The sequence below is a fragment of the Lactuca sativa genome, chromosome 4, assembly GCF_002870075.4.
Source record: "Lactuca sativa cultivar Salinas chromosome 4, Lsat_Salinas_v11, whole genome shotgun sequence".
In the NCBI taxonomy this organism is placed as follows: domain Eukaryota; kingdom Viridiplantae; phylum Streptophyta; class Magnoliopsida; order Asterales; family Asteraceae; genus Lactuca; species Lactuca sativa.
Genome location: NC_056626.2, coordinates 171,824,587 through 171,844,441, shown reverse-complemented (window position 1 = coordinate 171,844,441; position 19,855 = coordinate 171,824,587). Strand labels below are relative to the sequence as shown.

At 37.1% G+C, this 19,855-nt stretch overlaps 2 protein-coding genes across 2 annotated transcripts in view; both read left to right on the top strand.

Moving 5' to 3' along the window:
- LOC111904675 (uncharacterized) overlaps window positions 1-7,033 on the top strand; it is a 74,245-nt gene extending 67,212 nt beyond the window's left edge. Inside the window, exons 3-5 of the mRNA XM_052771031.1 lie at window positions 6,047-6,057; window positions 6,304-6,347; window positions 6,998-7,033. Coding sequence (XP_052626991.1) covers window positions 6,047-6,057; window positions 6,304-6,347; window positions 6,998-7,033 — 91 coding nt within the window. The remainder of the gene's footprint in view (window positions 1-6,046; window positions 6,058-6,303; window positions 6,348-6,997) is intronic.
- Window positions 7,034-8,800: 1,767 nt separating this feature from the next.
- LOC111904657 (probable LRR receptor-like serine/threonine-protein kinase At1g05700) lies at window positions 8,801-14,060 on the top strand. The gene is made up of 13 exons (XM_023900397.3): window positions 8,801-8,957; window positions 9,039-9,585; window positions 9,667-10,145; window positions 10,251-10,389; window positions 10,479-10,550; window positions 10,655-10,726; window positions 10,813-10,893; window positions 10,987-11,156; window positions 11,248-11,486; window positions 12,676-12,802; window positions 12,879-12,941; window positions 13,034-13,223; window positions 13,488-14,060. Exons 1-13 carry the CDS (start codon window positions 8,885-8,887, stop codon window positions 13,864-13,866), a joined length of 2,631 nt encoding a protein of 876 aa, XP_023756165.1. The 5' UTR covers window positions 8,801-8,884; the 3' UTR covers window positions 13,867-14,060.
- Window positions 14,061-19,855: the final 5,795 nt, after the last annotated feature.

Here is a 19,855-nt window from a genome sequence, read left to right as displayed (position 1 = left end):
GAAGTTATCATTTATCGAAGTTTCGGCTTAGCGGTATGCAGCCTGTTTTACTCGATTTGAGATCGAGGGGTTTTTAGCAGAACCAATCTAAATGAGAATCGAAGATCTCATTGTTGGTATCGAAGCGATAAAAAGTTAGGCGAGAACGGACGTCAAACGAAGAAGTTATGAATTTATAACGAAGTTTTTCTGTCGCGGCCTATTAAAAATAAATTCAAAATTAGCTGACGAAGTCTAAACGAAAGTTGTAGAGCATAGTCTCACCTTTCCATGGATATAAAGAACATTGAAAACGGAGTTCGTATGGAGAAGATATGAATTTCCGAAGTTTATTAATTATTTTGTATTTATTTTTAATCTTTAATTCCGGCATTATCCGAAGGGGAGTCAGCAGTCCAATCTGAGGTACGCCCCGCGTACTCCGAAGAGTGTCGACACTTCGGATGACGCATGCAGTGACGACTTCGGAGACCAGTACGCCCCGCGTACTCCGAGGCTCCAGCCTCCTATAAATAGGATGCGAGGGCAGCCGACCGAATTGCCAATTTCCTTTCTTCTCTCTCCCGTTTTGCATCGTTTTGCGTGCCAGAAATATCCCGAAGCCCTGGTATTATTCTCGAGCCCCGAGGCAAGTCCCGAGATCCCGAAGATCCCGAGAAGTGCGGTTCCCGAGCCGAAGCTCTGCCCGCGAGAAGTTCGATTTTTGAAGAGATCTTCCAGATCTGCAAAGGATTACTACTTTTGCAAGTCGTAGTGCTGTCCGATCATCTTCTGATCAAGTGATTGCGTAGTTACTTCCTTCTAACACATAAATATTAAGTATTTTCTATAAAATACGTGCTATGGGTATAATATAAAGTTGTTTATATGTGTGAGTGTATACTACCTTTCATAAACACGATAATAATACAAGTATGGTTCGAGTGTATTAAGTATATTATTGTTTATATGTGTGAGTGTGTATTCACTTTCTTCTAACTCATAGATATGATTTATTCTCTATGAAATACGTGTTATGTGTGTGTGTGCCTCATCTGTTATATGGAATATGTATTGATTAAAGCATGCTATACAGTTTTTTATCCATGTATAAAAATGTATATTTTTATCTACTAATATGTTGGGTAGAACATGGGTAGATAGTTGGTGTGTAATAAACAGATGAGAGGCCTCGTTGTTGTTTGATTTAGTCATCTAGCGGAGTTTAGATGACGACCACATACTTTTCTAGATAGTCTTGTGGAAACATTAGCAGGTTCGCCACCTGTAGGTGTTAGTGAACTTGGGTGTTCATTCGCTGTACTCCATCCCCATCATGGTTGCCTTATTTGACTTATATTGATGAGGTACCCCCGAAGCATGTGTTGTCGCCCCGATGAAATATTCTTAGACTAGGTCCCTTATGTTAGTTGTCTTAGGGACATAAAGTGAGAATAACGGGAATGGGTAAATGGGTTATTGTGGGTTGGTAAAAAAATTAAATATGATTATTTATTGTGGGTTGAAAACCCTATATGCTCTCCAGGCTCCCAAGCCTAACCCACTCAGTTTTATTTGTATTACAGGAAGTGGCGCAAGGGCATGAGATGGATGAACCATCAGTTGTTTTGTTTACAAGTCTGTATATGTACATATTTGTTAAATGACTTGTAATGTTATCGTTTATGCTTATTGGTCTGTATCGGAACATGACACCCCGAGTTTTGATTATAATGAAAATACATTTCATTTATGAAATGCTTTGGTAAACATTGTTTTATCATGTTTTGTTTTTGGGAACAAATTCCGCAACTCTTTCAAATCAAAAGGATTTACTCTGAAAATATTTTAAAATCATAAATGAAAATCGGTCTTTTCTGGCCGAGATTTTGGGGATGTCACAATATGTGGATGACATACTACTCATAGGAAATGACATCCCAACCTTGCAGGAAGTGAAGTCCTAGCTTGGGAAGTGTTTCTCTATGAAAGACCTAGGAGAAGTTGCATATATTCTAGGGATAAGGATTCTGAGAGACCGGAGTAAAAGACTAATTGGACTTAGTCTGAGTCCCTACTTGGATAGGGTGCTGAAGAGGTTCAACATGCAAGATTCCAAGAAAGGAGAGTTACCCATCCAGAGTAACGCCAGACTAAGTACGACTCAGAGCCCGAGTACCGAGGCTAAGATAGCAGAAATGAATTGAGTACCTTATTCTTTCGCAGTAGGCTCGATCATGTATGATACGACTTGTACTCGTCTTGATGTAGCCTTTGCCTTGAGCATGGTTAGCAGATATCAGGGGAACCCTGGCAAGGCTCACTGGATTGCGGTAAAGAATATCCTCACGTACTTGAGGAGGACAAAGGACTGGGTCCTTACCCTCGGTGGGAGTGATGACTTGAGAGTTATACGGTATAGTGATGCTAGCTTTCAAACTAATAGGGATAATTTCCGCTCTCAGTCAGACTGGGTCTTTGCTTTAAACAGAGGAGCAATCACTTGGAAGAGTTCCAAGCAGGAGACAGTGGCTGATTCAACCTGCGAATCAGAGTATATAGTAGCAAGCGAGGCAACAAAGGAGGCGATATGGCTGAAGAACTTCATTGGAGACATTGGAGTTGTACCAGCTATAAAGGAGCCAATGGAAATTTTATGTGATAGTGAAAGTGCAATTGCCTTAGCCAGGAACCAAGGGATCACGGGAGATCCAAACACATCGATAGAAAATACCATTTCATCAATCATCGAATAGAAAAAGGACTCCTCATGGCAAAGAGGGTATCATCAGATGAGAACCCAGCAGATCCCCTCACGAAGGGACTGAGTCGGGTTAAGCATCTCCAGCATGCTCAGAGCATAGGGCTGAAGGATGATATTAGTTTTAGTAGTTAGATAATTTTGAAATTTGTAAAGTGTAATTGACATTTGATGATGAATAAAAGTTGTGTTTATTTATGAGTAAAGTGTTGCTATCTTTTTTCAATCGTTTACTATATTTCTTTTGTATGTTTTGACTTCCAGAATAATTATGTTTGGTATATCATATTATTCGAATTCTCCACAGTAGGTCATATGTTGGAAGTAGGTATGAATCAAGACTGTCATGAGTTGGTTGCAGAGGTCTAAGTTGTTGGACATGGCTACAACACTCATGAGTGCTCAAAAGTCCTGAGCATTGGATTCAACCCACGCTTACTGGTATCACTTCATGGAATTTATCTCGAGTGATCGTGAGATGGTAATATCATATAAGTCTTCAAACCTAGAGATATGACCTGTTGCCTATGAATTGGTTATGCATTGATCGTACGAAACCGCATTGGTAAATTGATGTTATAAAACGTAGTTTTGTGTGTGATTCAACAAGTAGTAGAACAAGCATATGAGTCAAAGTTTATCTGTTCCTTCTTGGATTAGAAGCAATATATGGGCCCCTCGATGATTTTGTTTTGACCCATGTACCATGCCCGGTCAGAACTAAATTGATGTGTTCGATTAAGTTCTTTGTCAAACAAATCGGAAATCGGGAAACAAACTGTTGGACAATAAGTAAAACATTTTTCCATGTATTTTTCTGGCAGATATCTAGAACAGAGGATTATATGATCACTTATCTTAAATGACGTAACATCATTTTCCCAGTTCCGAGAGACATTGAAAGAGCTACGATTGCTGATCGCTTCCTGAAGTCATACATGCAGTTATAATTATTAGACTTATCCAATTGGGAGACTATTTGATAAGGTGTCTAAGTCCATAACTATATTTGGTATGTACTTGACCCGACCCGACATAGTCCATTTGGGTTGCATGGCATCATGCATTTGGATAAAATAAAATGAGAGAAATAACACTTATCGTTTATTAATATATTATAAGTTCTAATATATTAATAATATTATTTAACTAGTATTGATCAAGAGTTAATTTAGAATTAATTAAGTGATCAAAAGATGATAATTAAATACATGGGTTGATTATGTAAATCATCCATAACTTGTATAGTTGGCTAAAGGCTCCATGGATTATCAAGTTGGGCTAAGACCCATAGGATGCTCCATGGATGATCCATGGAGGTTTAAACCCATGGGTCATGGAAATGAAGAGCCATGTTACATTAGGGTTTACATGGTGTAACCCTAAATGTAGCACACTATATAAAGAACATGATATCCACCAAAGTCGACTACACTAAGAAAAGAAGAGTGCTAGGCCAATCTTGAAGTGTTCTACATTCTCTCAAAGTTATTCCAAAGCACTAGGTTTTGTGTGAAACATTTGAGGCATCATACTTCGAGTGCCAGGCTCTCAAGGTTTTCAAGGAATCAAATAAACTACAAGGTATGTAATTCTAGCCATATTTTATGTTAAAAGTTCCCCATGTATGCTAGATAGGATTATGAACCTTGGAAATCAAATTTTGCATGTATTTTAGACAAACATAGATCCAAGGTTTTCTAGGGTTGCATGCACATTTAGGAGATTTAGAATGATAATAACCCATCACATTTTACCCCTGGTTAAATTCAACATTATGGGTTGACCAACTCACCGAGTCGACCTATCAACTCACCGAGTTCTTTAACTCAACAGTCCTGAAATCGTGACCCAACTCGCAGAGTCGTCCCCCCAAGTCATTGAGTTCTATCGTGCTACTCATAGTCGCAATTTAGCAAATCAACTCGTCGAGTTCTACCATAATCAGAAACAGGACAACATGACTCAACCCGTCGAGTTCCTCAATGGACTCGACGAGTTCCCTTGTCTGCTTGGGCCATCTTAATGGGTTAAGCCCTTACTCTTCAGATCTAAGCTTCTTATCCCTCATTCACACTGAGAGCGTCCTTTTAAGGGTAAAGTTTCCAAGTTTACCCATTAATACCTCTACTTCATGGGTTTAGCTCAACCCTAACCATTTAGGACTTAGATTGTCAGTCCACTAGCCATCCATACACCAAACTAATACATACTAACATAGATTTGTACCCAAAACATTCCATGAACACGTAAAGCTTCTGCCTTTTTACTCCATGCATGGCTTTTTGGGCTTAAAAGGCCAAAATTACACTCTATGGCTTGCATGGGGACTCCCATGGCATAAAGTTTGCACCTTTATTCCATAATAGCCCTTCAAGGTCCTAGATCTGGAAGAATGCCCACTTGGGTCGTCCATTCTTCACATTCTAACATACTTGGACCAAAACCCTCATAAAGATGAAAAGAAGAGATCAAAGAAATCATTGAGCAAGGTTGGGACTTGCTTACCCGAAAATGTAGCAAATGATGTGTAGTTTCTGCATCTACTCTCTCCCTCTTAAGCCCCCTAGCTTTCTCTTCTTCCACAAGCTTCAAAAACACACAAAGATCACTCAAAATGGCTCACAACCTCAAGCAAAGCACTAGGGTTTCGTGGATTAGGGTTTGGGACTTGGAGGCTATAAATGAAGCTGAGGGGTGGGGATTAAGATGCTTAAATTAGGGTTTCACTCTAGCAGACCTACTCGCCGAGTTGAGGGCTCTCAACTCGTCGAGTAGACTGCTTAAAACCCTATGTCCAATCTTGTTTCCACTCGATGAGTCTGGGGCTCCCAACTCGTCGAGTAGCTCTACAAAACTAAATAAATTATGATTAAATGCGTACGAGGAATCAGACGTTAAACCCGAAGTACACATTTGTACCTTGCCGAGGGGAACAATTTATAATTCCTGATACATCTAGTATTATTACAGTCGCAAGGTAAGTGGTTGGAGTTGAAACAGAATGTTTGGAGGCTTGAAACTTGTAAAGTGGTTGGACAAGATGAACTTAATCTCCAATAGTGCAATGATAACTATCAGGTTAGAAACATTTCATTTTAGTATGCTCTAGATCAAAACAAATAATGAAAGCGACCAATATTTTGTTGTTGTAATAATGTTAATTTTGAAACAATGCTTTTAGCTTGTATTGGCTTAAGGAGATGATCACTTTTTCATATATTAAACAATGCTTGTTGAGATGGGCTATTTTTCATGGCTGCCTAAAAGTTCTTATAAGGTATTTGTTGCTTTGTTTGTTTGTAGGTGTAGTGAAGGTGAGTAATGCATTGCAATTTATTTTACTCTACAAGTATTTTTTTAGGAACTGAAATTGGTATGTTAGGTATCGAAACCAATTTATTTATTACTTCTTTTAATCATTCATAGTTACTGGATATAGATATTTAGGTCCATTGTCATTTGGGACTTGCTTAGATATATATAAATTGGATTACTTTTATAAGAGTTATATGACTGGAAATCTCAATATAACCAAACGTTTGGATTTGTTTTCATTGTAGGTGCATCAGGAAGTAAAACTCCAGAAATATTGGCCAAATTGCAGGTATAATTATAATTTGCTATAATTTTATCTTGCCTACCATACATACACAAATTTTCTGTAGTATCGTGCATGGTGCAATCGCTAATTAAATACATATATTAGAGCAATTACAAATCCTTTCATTAATTTCACATTATATAGCATCCCACTTATGCCCACTTTTTCAATCTGAAAAATATTACCACTAGTAACTTCAAGTTCAAAAGCATTTATGACGTCTATGGTTCTAGGAAGCAACTGGAAGTGCTATTAGTCAAACAAGGTTGTGTACGTCCTAGGTGAAAACTTTGGTTATGACACCTATTAAGTCTCAGTCGGTTGGATACATAAATCCTTCCATTTGACATTTGTAAGTTTACTCTTTTGTTATCATATTTTGTATATATTTTACTTATTTCAACATTTCAATTCTTTATAAAACGGAGAAAACTTAGAAAAGATGACGACATTGATACAATTAGGAAGTGAGTCAAGTTTTTTTGGGAATCCAGTCTCCCTATGATCCAAAGTCTCCCTATTATCTAATATTACAACTTTAAGATTAATGTCTAAAAGGTAATATTATCACCTTTTTTTTTCATAAAAGAGTCGATGCTTGATATTTGAGGGTCAAATGTGTAACTTTCTAACTATTTCTTAACTTGCTCTAGATTGATGCTGCTAAGCCTGTTGCAGAAGTTTTTTAACCAGTTAAGGCCCTTTTCATCCTATTTGTTGAATATGTAAAACAAGTTATGTCCGGTATTTACTAAAATATTCATATATGTGTTGTAGGCTACTGCCTGGTATTATATCAATTATCATAACATCTTCTGGTGTTTAAATAAGTAAATAATATGGAAGAGAAACAACTTGAGCTCCATTTAGGCCATGTTTAACTAAAACCCATATACTGTATCATATCATCTTGAAGTTACACCGTGTTTCACTCCAAATTGTAACGAAATATTCCAAAGTTTTATTAATCAAACAGCATGGTTGAAAATAATTAAGATAATGATGGTCAACCACTATAAGAAGCTTGACTTGAAGAACTTAACCCCATTGGAAAGAATTTTAAACCATCATTGACGCCAGCTCAGTTTTAGGACCACTGTGTAGCGTACAAGAAGGATTGAGAAGGAAAATTGCCCCACCCACTTGCTAACAAAACTAGAAACTCTAAATTATTGTATATGATATAAATAATAGAAATTAATAGATAAGTTGTTGAAGATATTATTTAGTGATGTTTTTAGTCGCGGCAAATTTTGACATATATAAAGATTTAATAAATCAAGGCACATTGAATTACTTACGTTTAAGGTATGAAAACTATTTAAAGTTATAATGATCAGGCAATCAAATATTATTATATGTGATAAATTTTGATTATTAAAAATAATAATAAATAAGATAACCACAAAAGACATTCCAATATATCATTATATCGTTTATATTTTAAATTTAAGATATAAAAATTTATTTTCTATCGATTATAATATACCTTTTACATATTATTTATCGATGAGTTTTAAAATGAACTAGTAATTCGCCCACCGTACGATGTAGCGTCAATCCGATATGTTTTGTAAATTAATTTTTACGATTGTATTTATAAAAGTTAGGTATCGTTGTGTTTGTGGGTAGATAAATATACATGGTTGATACTACTAACTAAACTCTCGGTGGTTCAAATAAATACGAAAGTTTAGAAAGTCAATAGTGTAAAATTAACATTTTATAAAGTTTAAAGCCCAGAGATCAAAATGATATTTTACAAAGTTTAGGGTAAATGTATATGTTACCGAGTTATACACAAAACTTTAAAAAATGGAGGGGATGAAAATGAAATTTTAAAAAGTTTAAAGTTGAAAGACTAAAAATAATATTTTTTTTAAAGTTAAAAGGGCTTTAAGATAAAAGTGTGAAACACTCTTCATTAGAATTTAGAACAAAAGTTGATTTCATTTTCATATGTAATACCAATAATTGCTGTTAATAAAATCCAATCAAAATATAAATACTCCCTCGGTCCCTATTATTAATAATCCATGTTTTATATTTTGTTTTTTTTTTAAATAATAGTCTAATCCTAAAAATAGATATTTTTTTATCAAAATACCTCTCAATTTATTAGTTAAACTATTATGAAATTAAATGCAATTATAATGAAATTAAATGTAACAAAGGAACTAAATACAACTATAATGGAATTAAATGCAACAAATAGGTAAAACTGTCATATCTTATAATAAAGTTAGTGTTAATTAATAATTTACTTTTGGGACAGAGGAGTGTCAATATAGTAATTTATAGTAATCTAATAGATAGTAAATTTTGTCTTAGTAGGGTTATCTATTTTTTGAATTTGGTTCTAAATTGATTATATGACACTGTAATAGTTAAATGATTAGAAATAGTTCAATCGACCAAAAACTAAACCTCAAAAGTCTCAAAAGTCAATTTGCACACCCAAGCGCCTCAAAAGTCAATTGGCATCTTGCATGTATAATTAAGGTGTTACCATAACTTCAAAGTAGTGTCTTGGTATAGAAATGAATTTCCAATCTCTTGTTACAATATTAGTTCTTCTTGGAGTATTTGTTGATGCCCAGAATGATCAATCAGGTACGAAAGCATTATTTCTCTAAATACTAATTAATTAATTATATAACCTCTTGATCAACCTCTTTTCCCCTCCCATTGCAGGCTTCATTAGCATAGACTGTGGGATTGCCAAAGGGTCAACATACACCGATCAAGTAACAGGCATAAACTACATATCCGATGCTGAATTCAGAGACACTGGCGAAATCCATAGCATAATGCCCGCATATAACTCGTTAGACATTTATAAACATGCTACCACCCTCACAAGTTTTCCACAAAACACAAGAAACTGCTACACCCTAAAACCAACACAAGGAAAGGGTAACAGGTATCTCATAAGGACAAGCTTTATGTATGGGAATTATGACTTGAAGGGCCAACTTCCAGAATTCGATGTCTATCTTGGACCTGATTACTGGGATACCATGAAATTCAATTCGTCATCTCAACCAAAAACAATGGAGATCATACATGTCTCATCAACAGATTACATTCATCTTTGTCTAGTAAATATAGGTCGTGGGACTCCTTTCATATCAGCGATAGAACTACGGCTTGTAGCAGGCGACATGTATAAAGAAACCGATTTTGGATCATTATACCTTTATGCACGCGCAAATTTTGGAACTACGCTTGGAACAGTCAGGTCAACTTTATACAATGTTTTCTAAAAAAAGAAACTAATTTTTACAAAGTACTAAATTTGTTTTTTTGTTTCACGGCTTAGGTATAACGATGACAAGTATGATCGTGTATGGAGTCCAATTAATTTGTTTGATAGTACTTTTTTATACACTCGGGAACAAGTATCGGTAGGGTTATCGAACGTCTTTGACCCACCATCAGAGGTTATGAGTTCTGCTGCAACGCCAAGAAACCCTAATGATCCATTTAAAATAGAGTGGGATCCTTTTAATACCAACGATAAATTTTTCATTTACATGCACTTTGCTGAAGTTGAATTACTGAAAAGAAACCAGACAAGAGAATTCAACATTTATCTGAATGGGAACTTATCGTATGGACCTTTCTCTCCCATATATCTGAACACAGCCAGTATTTATAGCACAGCGCCTGAAACGATAGCACCAAGATATACACTCACAATAAATAAAACAAAAAATTCAACCCTTCCACCCATCATCAACGCTCTTGAGCTTTATGTATTAAAGCAGCTCACACAAAGGCAAACAGATCACCATGATGGTACGTCTACAATCTTTCCTAGCTATTATTTACAATAATGATCAATATTACTTGACGCAACTCATGTTGGTTTCTCTTTTTGATTACAATCGATATTTCTATTAGTTGTTGCAATAGGGAGCATTAAATCTTATTACAGAATAACTAGAAATTGGCAAGGAGATCCATGTGCACCACAGGAATTTGTTTGGGATGGTGTCAGATGCAGCTACAATGATACGGAGATGTCTAGGATCACATTCTTGTATGCATACAATTTCATGACCCTTGAAAGTTATGGTTTTAATTTCCTTTCTTGAAATTATTTATATACCGTTTAATAATCTGAATCAGGAACTTGTCTACAAGTGGAATTAAAGGAAAAATAGATCATGGATTTTCTTACCTCACAATGATAGAAACCTTGTAAGTCAAACACTCATTTCAGCAAGATGTACTAAACTAAAGTATTTACGAAAGTTAATTAATTCCAAAAACTGTATGTGCCATTTTCTTTATTCCTATTTCAGGGATTTGTCCAACAATAACTTGACAGGAACTGTGCCTGATTTTCTCTCTGGAATGAAATTCTTGAAAGTCCTGTAAGTTATCTACCCCTCGAACTAGCATGCATCGGAAATCTTGTTGCTTGGAATAATAAATTAATGTTAGTTAACGTTTGTTATAGCAATTTAAGAGGAAACAATTTCATTGGGCCGATTCCAGAGGAGCTTCTAGCAAAATCAAACAACGGATCATTGTCAATAAGGTTTGTTACTAATTTCTTGACACGTATGTGTGATTGGAAATTTTATACTATTAATCATTGCTTCATAATTTAACACTTATGCCTCAAAATCAGTTTCGATGGTCAGAGTACAGATGAAGAGGCAAGTTCTTGTGTGATGAATCGTTGCAAAAACAAGAAGGATAAAAAATTCATTGTTCCAGTAATAGCAACGGTTGCTTCTCTCTTTGTGATCCTGGCTGCAATCACCACCATATGGATAATTAATAAACAAAAAGCTCATGGTATGAATTATGATCGAGAAAAACTTCAATTTCATTTAATAATCTATATTTTTAATTAAAAATCATGCACACGTGCACAAAATATGCACAGGTTCAATTCGTCAAAGTAATTTGCATACGAACAAAAGCAAAACAAGCAGCGATGGGTTGGAGATAAAAAGACAAAAGTTCACATACTCAGAGGTACAGAGCATTACTGACAACTTCAAAGTTGTTATTGGGAAAGGAGGATTTGGAGAAGTTTATCATGGTTATATCGGTGATGTTCAAGTTGCTGTTAAGATGCTTTCTGCATCATTTCAACAAGGGGACAAAGAATTTCAAGCCGAGGTAATGTTCCCTTCGTGCAGTGGGGCCCACACATATATATCGTTGGATCAAACTACATGGAAAACATTGCTTCTTTACATGAAAAAACACATACATTTTGTTAATCATAGCAATAACAAAGTTTACAACACATTTCACACGCGGCATTTTATAGCAACCATCAAAATGGTTGGTGATTAACCACCTATAACTGCCACTAATAACTACCATTCATAAGTTACCAAATTAGCCTTATAATTCCTATGTCTTGCTTAACTTGCAAGACGCCCCATAAGCTAGACTTTAACAATAAATTAAAACAAATAGTAGGGAACTTTCAAATTAAAAAAATAAGTTAGAGACCAAACGTGCAAATTATCTTAAACCATTGGGACCATTCGTGTAGTTTACTCGATTATATTATATAATCATGCCGATGTAAAGTTCTCGAAGAGGTCGCAAACTCCTTCTCAAAGATTGGTGTGAAATAGGTGGTTGTTCATGTATCGCCTAAGATTATATCTTCATTAATTCTCCAGGAATTTGCACTATTGGAGCAACAGTTTATTGCCTCTTCCCGTAAACACTTGTTATAAGTTGGTTTTATTCTAACATTTAATTGTTCTTCACAATCTCCCCTATTTCTTTATCAATATTACATTATTAATCAGGTTTCATGATAATATCCTTCAAATCATCAAAATCGTTGTCCATAATGTCCGGACTTAAGAGCCCACAATCACCGACATCAACATCAAATTTCAACTTTTCCAAGATCTTTTCAAAAAATTCATCAATCCAAGAATCACTATGGAGAGTATCATCCATAGTGTTCCAACCAACAACTTGTTTTTAGAACTTGTTTTTAGTCATAACAAGCAACTCCTTGAACTTTCATGCGTCTTCTCCTTGATTTTTCTAATCTTGAATAACTTTGCTACAGGCTCTCTTGAATCGCATGATCCATCTTGAATAACTCGTTTTTAATTAGTCATAACAACACACTCCTGGATCAGTGGCGGATGCAACCACTTTTAGTAACTTGATTGTAGGACCATATTTGCTTCACAAAAAATATACTCTTTGTCAATCATATCAATAACAACACACACACAAACACACATCATATGCTTAAAATGAAAAATCAACACCAACAAAATTTGTGCAGTGAAAATTACATGGAAATTTAACAAATTCTCTATATGTACAGGCCAATCTTCTCATGAGTGTTCATCATAAAAACTTGACTACGCTGGTTGGGTATTGCAATGAAGGCAACCACAAGGGAATTATCTACGATTACATTGCTAATGGGAACTTAGAAAATCATATATTCGGTATTTGTTATTAATGACATTTCATCTTTAATTTATATGTTTACACATCTTAATATTTGAAATATGGCTTGAGCAGATACAAGTTTAAGTGTCTTAAATTGGGAAAAAAGACTACGAATAGCATGTGATGTTGCATGTGGTCAGTAACCAAATCATTAAAATCTACTTAATTTCATTTAATTTTAGCGTCTATAATCACAACGATTATTAACCACATGGGTTTTGTTTTAGGTCTAGAGTATCTTCATCATGGTTGCACGCCGCCTATAGTCCATAGAGATGTTAAGTGTACAAACATCTTATTGAACGAAAAGTTTCATGCGAAACTAGCAGACTTCGGGTTATCCAGAGCTTTTCCTACAGAAGGTGCTACACATATTTCAACTTTAGTTGCTGGCACTCCTGGGTACCTTGACCCTGAGTAAGTAATTTTTCCGAATCTTATCTATAATAAATCATATTTATATTGAAATTCAAAAAAAAAAAATTAAAAAACGGACGCCTTGAACCCATCATAACTCACATCTTGAAGGTACTTATTGCATTTGGCGAGAGAACAAGCCCCGATATTTTTTTTCTTTTTTAAATATAACTTAATTGTGTGACTGGTGTACTGGTTTCCTCAAGTTTTATGTTTTCCTTGGATCTTTTGCTTAAATGCAATATGAATGAATCTGGCTTTCAGGTATCAGTCGTCATACAGATTGACTGAGAAAAGTGACGTTTATAGTTTTGGGGTTGTGCTTCTGGTGATAATTACAGGACGACCAGCTATAGCCAGATATGATAATGACAACAAACACATAAGTCGATGGGTTAATTTAAAGCTTTCAGATGGGAATGTAAAAAGCTTGGTTGATCCTAGGTTACAAGGAGAATTTGACATCAACTCAGCAGGGAAGGCAGTAGAATTGGCAATGACTTGTGTTGATGACATGCCCAACAGACGACCGACCATGAAGGAAGTGGTCATGGGTTTAAGTGATTGTTTGGTAACTCTTCAGGACGCCAAAACAGAAATTTTGACAGGAATCGTATCTCTTACTTTGGAGAATGCAACTTGACCCAAATCTTAGATGTTGAATTAAACGCACATTTGTTATGTACAATAATTCTTTAAAGATCATTTGTAACTGATATATATTAGCTCAAGATAATAAAAGTATCAAAATATATAGGGTTTATCAGACTTGTGAAAGGAACAAAAGTGATCAAATGATCAATCACCGGGTATTACCAAAAAGATTCAAGTTTTCTATTATGCTGTAATAAATAGGTAGTCAACAGTTGATGCAAATTGAATCTCATCTGAAAAGTAACACCTTGGGCTTACAACTCAATGTCTGGATATAGAAATTTGCAGATATCTTCTATGACAATACAATAATACTAAACAAAGCTATAGTAGAGAGAGAAAGAGAGAGAGAGAGTGAGATGTAGACCCATAGTAGAAATGCACTCCCAATTCATGTAAGCATTTTATCGAAAAACTATTGTGCACATGCTATTGAGTGGGGGAGAATATGACGGGTAGTCCCTAAATGCTGAAAGGATAGATCGAACCAAAGGAGGGAAGAAATGCCACATGCAAGATTAAAAACGATGAAAAATATTTAAAGTTCTTTCAATTTCACGAATCATTCAAATAAGGAGGACCTTTGATGTGTTGGAGCTTCGAATCAATGAAGTAAGAGTTGTTCTTATATGATCAAAGTTGTTGAAGATGTTCAGAGTTCATCCCTTCCTTTCCTACAGAGGAGGAGCGCATTGAGAGATTTCTCGTAGTTGATGTAGGGGACTTAGACGTTTGTGTCTGTATTCGAACTTTCGACCTCGTTTTTGTTGGAACTTTGCAGGGTCAACAAAGTCTTTTAACCTGGCAAGAAACAAGGGACAAATAATACTGAATTGTACAGGGGACAAAAGCTTGTTAACGACAGGAAGGGTAAAACTGGAAAGCTACTTTCACTAGTCTTCACAGTGTATCAGAGATGAAGTAAGATAAGACAAGCAATTTACAGGGGCAGAAAAACTGCTCTACTTTATTCAATAGGCAATTACTAAGAGGTGGTACCTCATTCACCAGATAAAAACAAGCTATTTAAACTAAAAGATATGCTACAAAGTAGCAACTGACTCCACTCAAACTTGAGACTCGGACCCTCATGGCCTACATGGCCTTGAATTATTCAAAGCAAAAACTGAATTAAATAAACGTACAAAAACAATAAACTTTCTGAATTAAATACAATATTTTCCCCCTTAATTCAGAAATATCAAACCTTTTTAACTCCAATTAGGTTCTTCATTTCCTCATGTTTTGCCTTCGCCATTGCCTTTGTCAGAACATCAGCTTTCTGCCTTTTGGTACACACATAGTGAACTGTGACTTCTCCTTTTTCCACACAATCTCTTATGAAATGATACCTTATATCTATATGTTTACTACACCCATGAAAAGCTGGATTTCTCATCAAATCCAGAGCTGATTGATTGTCAACATATAGAGTAACAGGTGGAACCTTTTGTTTTGCAACTTCAGTCAGTAGTCGCCTTAACCAGATCCCTTGACAGGTTGCCATGGTGGCAGCTATAAACTCAACTTCACAGGATGATAGTGCAACCACCCGTTGTTTCTGTGATGCCCAAGTAATCAGATTCTCATTCATGTAGAAAGCCATTCCACCTGTACTTTTCATGTCTTCTACATCTCCAGCTAGGTCACTATCTGAGTACCCCACAATCTTCAGTTCATCTTCACTTCTAGTATACGACAGGCCATGATCTAAAGTTCCCTTCACATACCTTAGAATACCCTTCACTGCTTGTAGGTGCTGTGTTTTTGGTTTCTCCATAAATCTGCTTACTACCCCACTGCAAAAGTAATATCAGGTCGGGTGTGGGTTAGATATCTTAAGCCTCCTACCAAACTTCTGTATTCTGTAGGGTTCACCAATTCTCCATATTCTTCTTTTATCAGCTTTAATTTATGCTCTAAGGGACTCTTTGTGGGATTGCAATTCTCCATTCTTGTTTTCTTTAGGATGCTTCTTGCTTATGCCTCTTGCTTCAGTGTGATTCCAGACTCTGTTTGATTCACTTCGATCCCCAAGTAGTAAGATAGGAGTCCGAGATCGCTCATCTCGAATTTTGCTTGCATATCCTTCTTGAATCTTTGGATGTTTTCAGCACAGCTTCCGGTTACTAGCAAGTCATCCACATAGACTCCGATGATCAGCACATCATCACCCTCTTTCTTTGTGTAAACGGAATACTCTTGGACACACCTCACGAATCCTAAACTCTTCAAGTGTTTATCTAAACAAGCATTCCACGCCCTCGGGGCTTGTTTTAGACCATACAGAGCTTTAGAGAGTTTGTATACCTTGTTAATTTCAGCTTTTCTCTCGAAACCTTCAGGCTGGGATACGAACACCTCTTCTTCTAGGGTTCCATTTAGGAATGCTGACTTGACATCTAGATGATGAACTCTCCAACCTTTGGAACCTGCGAGTGCCAAGATCACGCGAACTGTCTCGATCCTAGCAACTGGGGCAAAGACCTCATCGTAGTCAATTCCCTGTCTCTGAACGTATCCTTTCGCTACGATCCTCGCTTTGTGTTTAACGATTCTTCCACTTGGATCACGTTTCACTTTGAATACCCACTTCAGACCAATCGCCTTTCTATTCGGTGGAAGATCAACTAATTTCCACGTCTCGTTCTTCTCGATTGACGCTAATTCGGTCTTCATAGCGTCGATCCACTCCCTTTTCTTGCTAGCTTCTGTGTACGGGACTGGTTCATCATCATTTCGGATCATCATTAGTTCTTCAATCGGCTCCATCTCTTCTGTTTCTTCGTATATATCCGTGAGAAGTCTATAACGTAAAGGAGGAGTACTGTCGTTGGTGGAGCTAGAGGTTGTAATTGGGGATGCGATCGGAGTATTTGGGGAATTAGGTGCTTCCGGTGTACCCGCTGGAGCTATAGAGATGCTCTGTGGGCTTTCTTGTGAATCCAACGGAGAGTTAATGGGCCCAGAGTTTTCAGCCCAGCTGCTATTACTATCCGATGACCCATTTCCTTGTGATGGTGTCGTAGGTTCCGGCTCATCTTCATCAACATAGGATTCGTTGAAATCGAATCCTTCAACAGTGAAAATCATCCCTGGCATTTCTTTGATCTTCGACTCCTTTTTCCAATCCCAAATTTGTTGTTCTTCAAATATAACATCTCTGCTTACATACATCTTGCCGGATTCTGGGTCTAACAACCGATACGCTTTCGATCCTTTTTCAACCCCGAGATGAACTAGCTTCATGCTTCTGTCATCGAGTTTCTTCAGATGATTTTTAGCGACTTTCATGTATGCTGTGCATCCAAATACTCTAAGGTGGTCGATATTTGGCTTCCTCCCAGTCCACAGCTCGTATGGAGTTGAGTTTTTCAGAGCTTTTGTGTGAGCTCTGTTCAGCACATAAACAGAGTGACTTACAGCTTCACCCCATAACACATCAGGCATCTCCATAGTCTTTAGATTGCATCTCACCATTTCAAGTACAGTCCTATTTCTTCTCTGCACTACTCCGTTCTGCTGTGGGGAGTATGGTGAAGTGTAGTGTTTTTCAAGCCCCGTTTCTTTGCAATAATTGGAGAATTGGTTTGACAAGAATTCTCCACCCCGATCCGTTCTGAACACCTTCAGCTTTTCTCCAGTCTCATTTTCTACCAGGCTCCTGAAGTTCTTAAATACAGGTAGAGCTTCATCTTTGGTTTTTAGCAGAAAAGACCCACATGACCCTGCTAAAGTCATCTACAAGCAACATGAAGTATCTGTTTCCAGATGGTGTAGGAGGTGATACTGGCCCACATAAATATCCATGGATTAACTCCAATCTCTTCGTTGCTCTGTAATTTGATTGAGAGGGAAAAGGATTTCTTACTTTTTTTCCCATGAGACACCCTTCGCATGGCTATGTTGGAATGCTCAGAGTAGGCATCCCTTCGATCATCTTTTTATCGGACATGTTTTTCAGGGAATTGAAGTTGATATGGCCCATTCTCTTATGCCACAGCCAAGTAGAATGAGTTTGCTGTATTGAGAGACACATTGATCTAACTTCTTCCAACTCTATTGTGTAGAGCCGATTTGATGCCCTCCTTACTTTCATTAACAGCTCTCCCTTTGCATCATGTACCCACAGGAATGGATCCTTGATCTTGATTTCATCACCTCCCTCTGCAAGTTGTCCCAGACTTATGATATTACTGCATAAATCTGGGATATAATAGACTTCACTGAGCTTCCTCATTTCACCATTCTTGCACTGAAACACAATTGAGCCCTTTCCTTCAATCTTTACTCTGGTTTCATTACCGAATTTCACAAATCCATGGACTGATTCATCTATCTCTTGAAATTTATCCTTATCCCCGGTCATGTGATTACTTGCACCCGAATCGAGATACCATTTTCTTGATTTCTTTATTTCATCTTTACTTCTTCTTAACTCCGGGGTTATTTTTTCTTCATTCAGAAACACCTCTCCATTTTCGAATGCAGCTAAGAGGAGTGCTGGTTCATTTTCATTACAATTCTGAACAAGGTTGTTCTCGTGGTTTCTTTCGCGTCTTGGATTTTGGCATTCAGCGGCATAATGACCATACTCGTGGCAATTGTAACATTGTGCCTTGCTCTTATCTTGGCTATTGTAGGTACCTCGTCCTCCATCTTTCTGGTAGTGTGACCCACCTCTGCCACGACCACCACGTCCACCGCCATTCCTTCCTCATCCTCTGCCTCTTCCACGAGATCCACTCGAACCACCACGACTCGACTTTGATTTCGAGTCATTCTCCTTCTTTTTGTTTCTCTCTGACCACTCTTGGTGCGTCAGAAGAAGTCTTTGTTCGTCACTTTCACCATGCCCCTTCATTCGCTCTTCATGAGCTTTCAGTCTTCCAATCACCTCCTCCACTGTCATACTATCGAGATCACCAAATTGCTCCAAGGTGGAAGCAATTTGAAGGAATTTGCTTGGGACAGCCCTCGGCAGTTTCTTCACCACGTAGGGTTCCTCCACCGTGTCCCCCAATGCACACATGGTACTGACAAGATTGCTCACCTTCACCGAGAGTTCATCTATTCCTTCAGTTTCCTTCATGTTGAGCGATTCAAACTCTGTCTTCAAGGTTTGAATTCGAGCAGTCTTGACTCTTTCTTCCCCCAAGAACTGTGTCTTCAATGCCTCCCAAGCTTCCTTTGACATTTTCTTCTCTGCTAATCCAAGAAGCAGATCTTCAGGTATACTTTGATAAATGGCTGCCAGTGCCATTTTATCCTTCTTTACTTCAACTACTGTGTTTGCTGTGCGAGGCTCAACAGCATCCCAAACACCTTGAGCTTGCATGAACACCCTCATCTTAATTGCCCACGCAGCATAGTTTGATCTTGACAGCATCGGATAATGAAGAGTAACTTGACCTTCTCTTTCACCATTTCCGTTAGTTATCTCTTCACGAGGTTGTACCTTCATAAACTACCAGATTCGCTCTGATACCAAGTGTTGGAACTTTGCAGGGTCAACAAAGTCTTTTAACCTGGCAAGAAACAAGGGACAAATAATACTGAATTGTACAGGGGACAAAAGCTTGTTAACGACAGGAAGGGTAAAACTGGAAAGCTACTTTCACTAGTCTTCACAGTGTATCAGAGATGAAGTAAGATAAGACAAGCAATTTACAGGGGCAGAAAAACTGCTCTACTTTATTCAATAGGCAATTACTAAGAGGTGGTACCTCATTCACCAGATAAAAACAAGCTATTTAAACTAAAAGATATGCTACAAAGTAGCAACTGACTCCACTCAAACTTGAGACTCGGACCCTCATGGCCTACATGGCCTTGAATTATTCAAAGCAAAAACTGAATTAAATAAACGTACAAAAACAATAAACTTTCTGAATTAAATACAATAGTTTTAACCATTTCGAAAATTTCATAGCGAGAGAACAAGCCCCGACGTTCAAGGTCGTCGAGCTCATTGAACA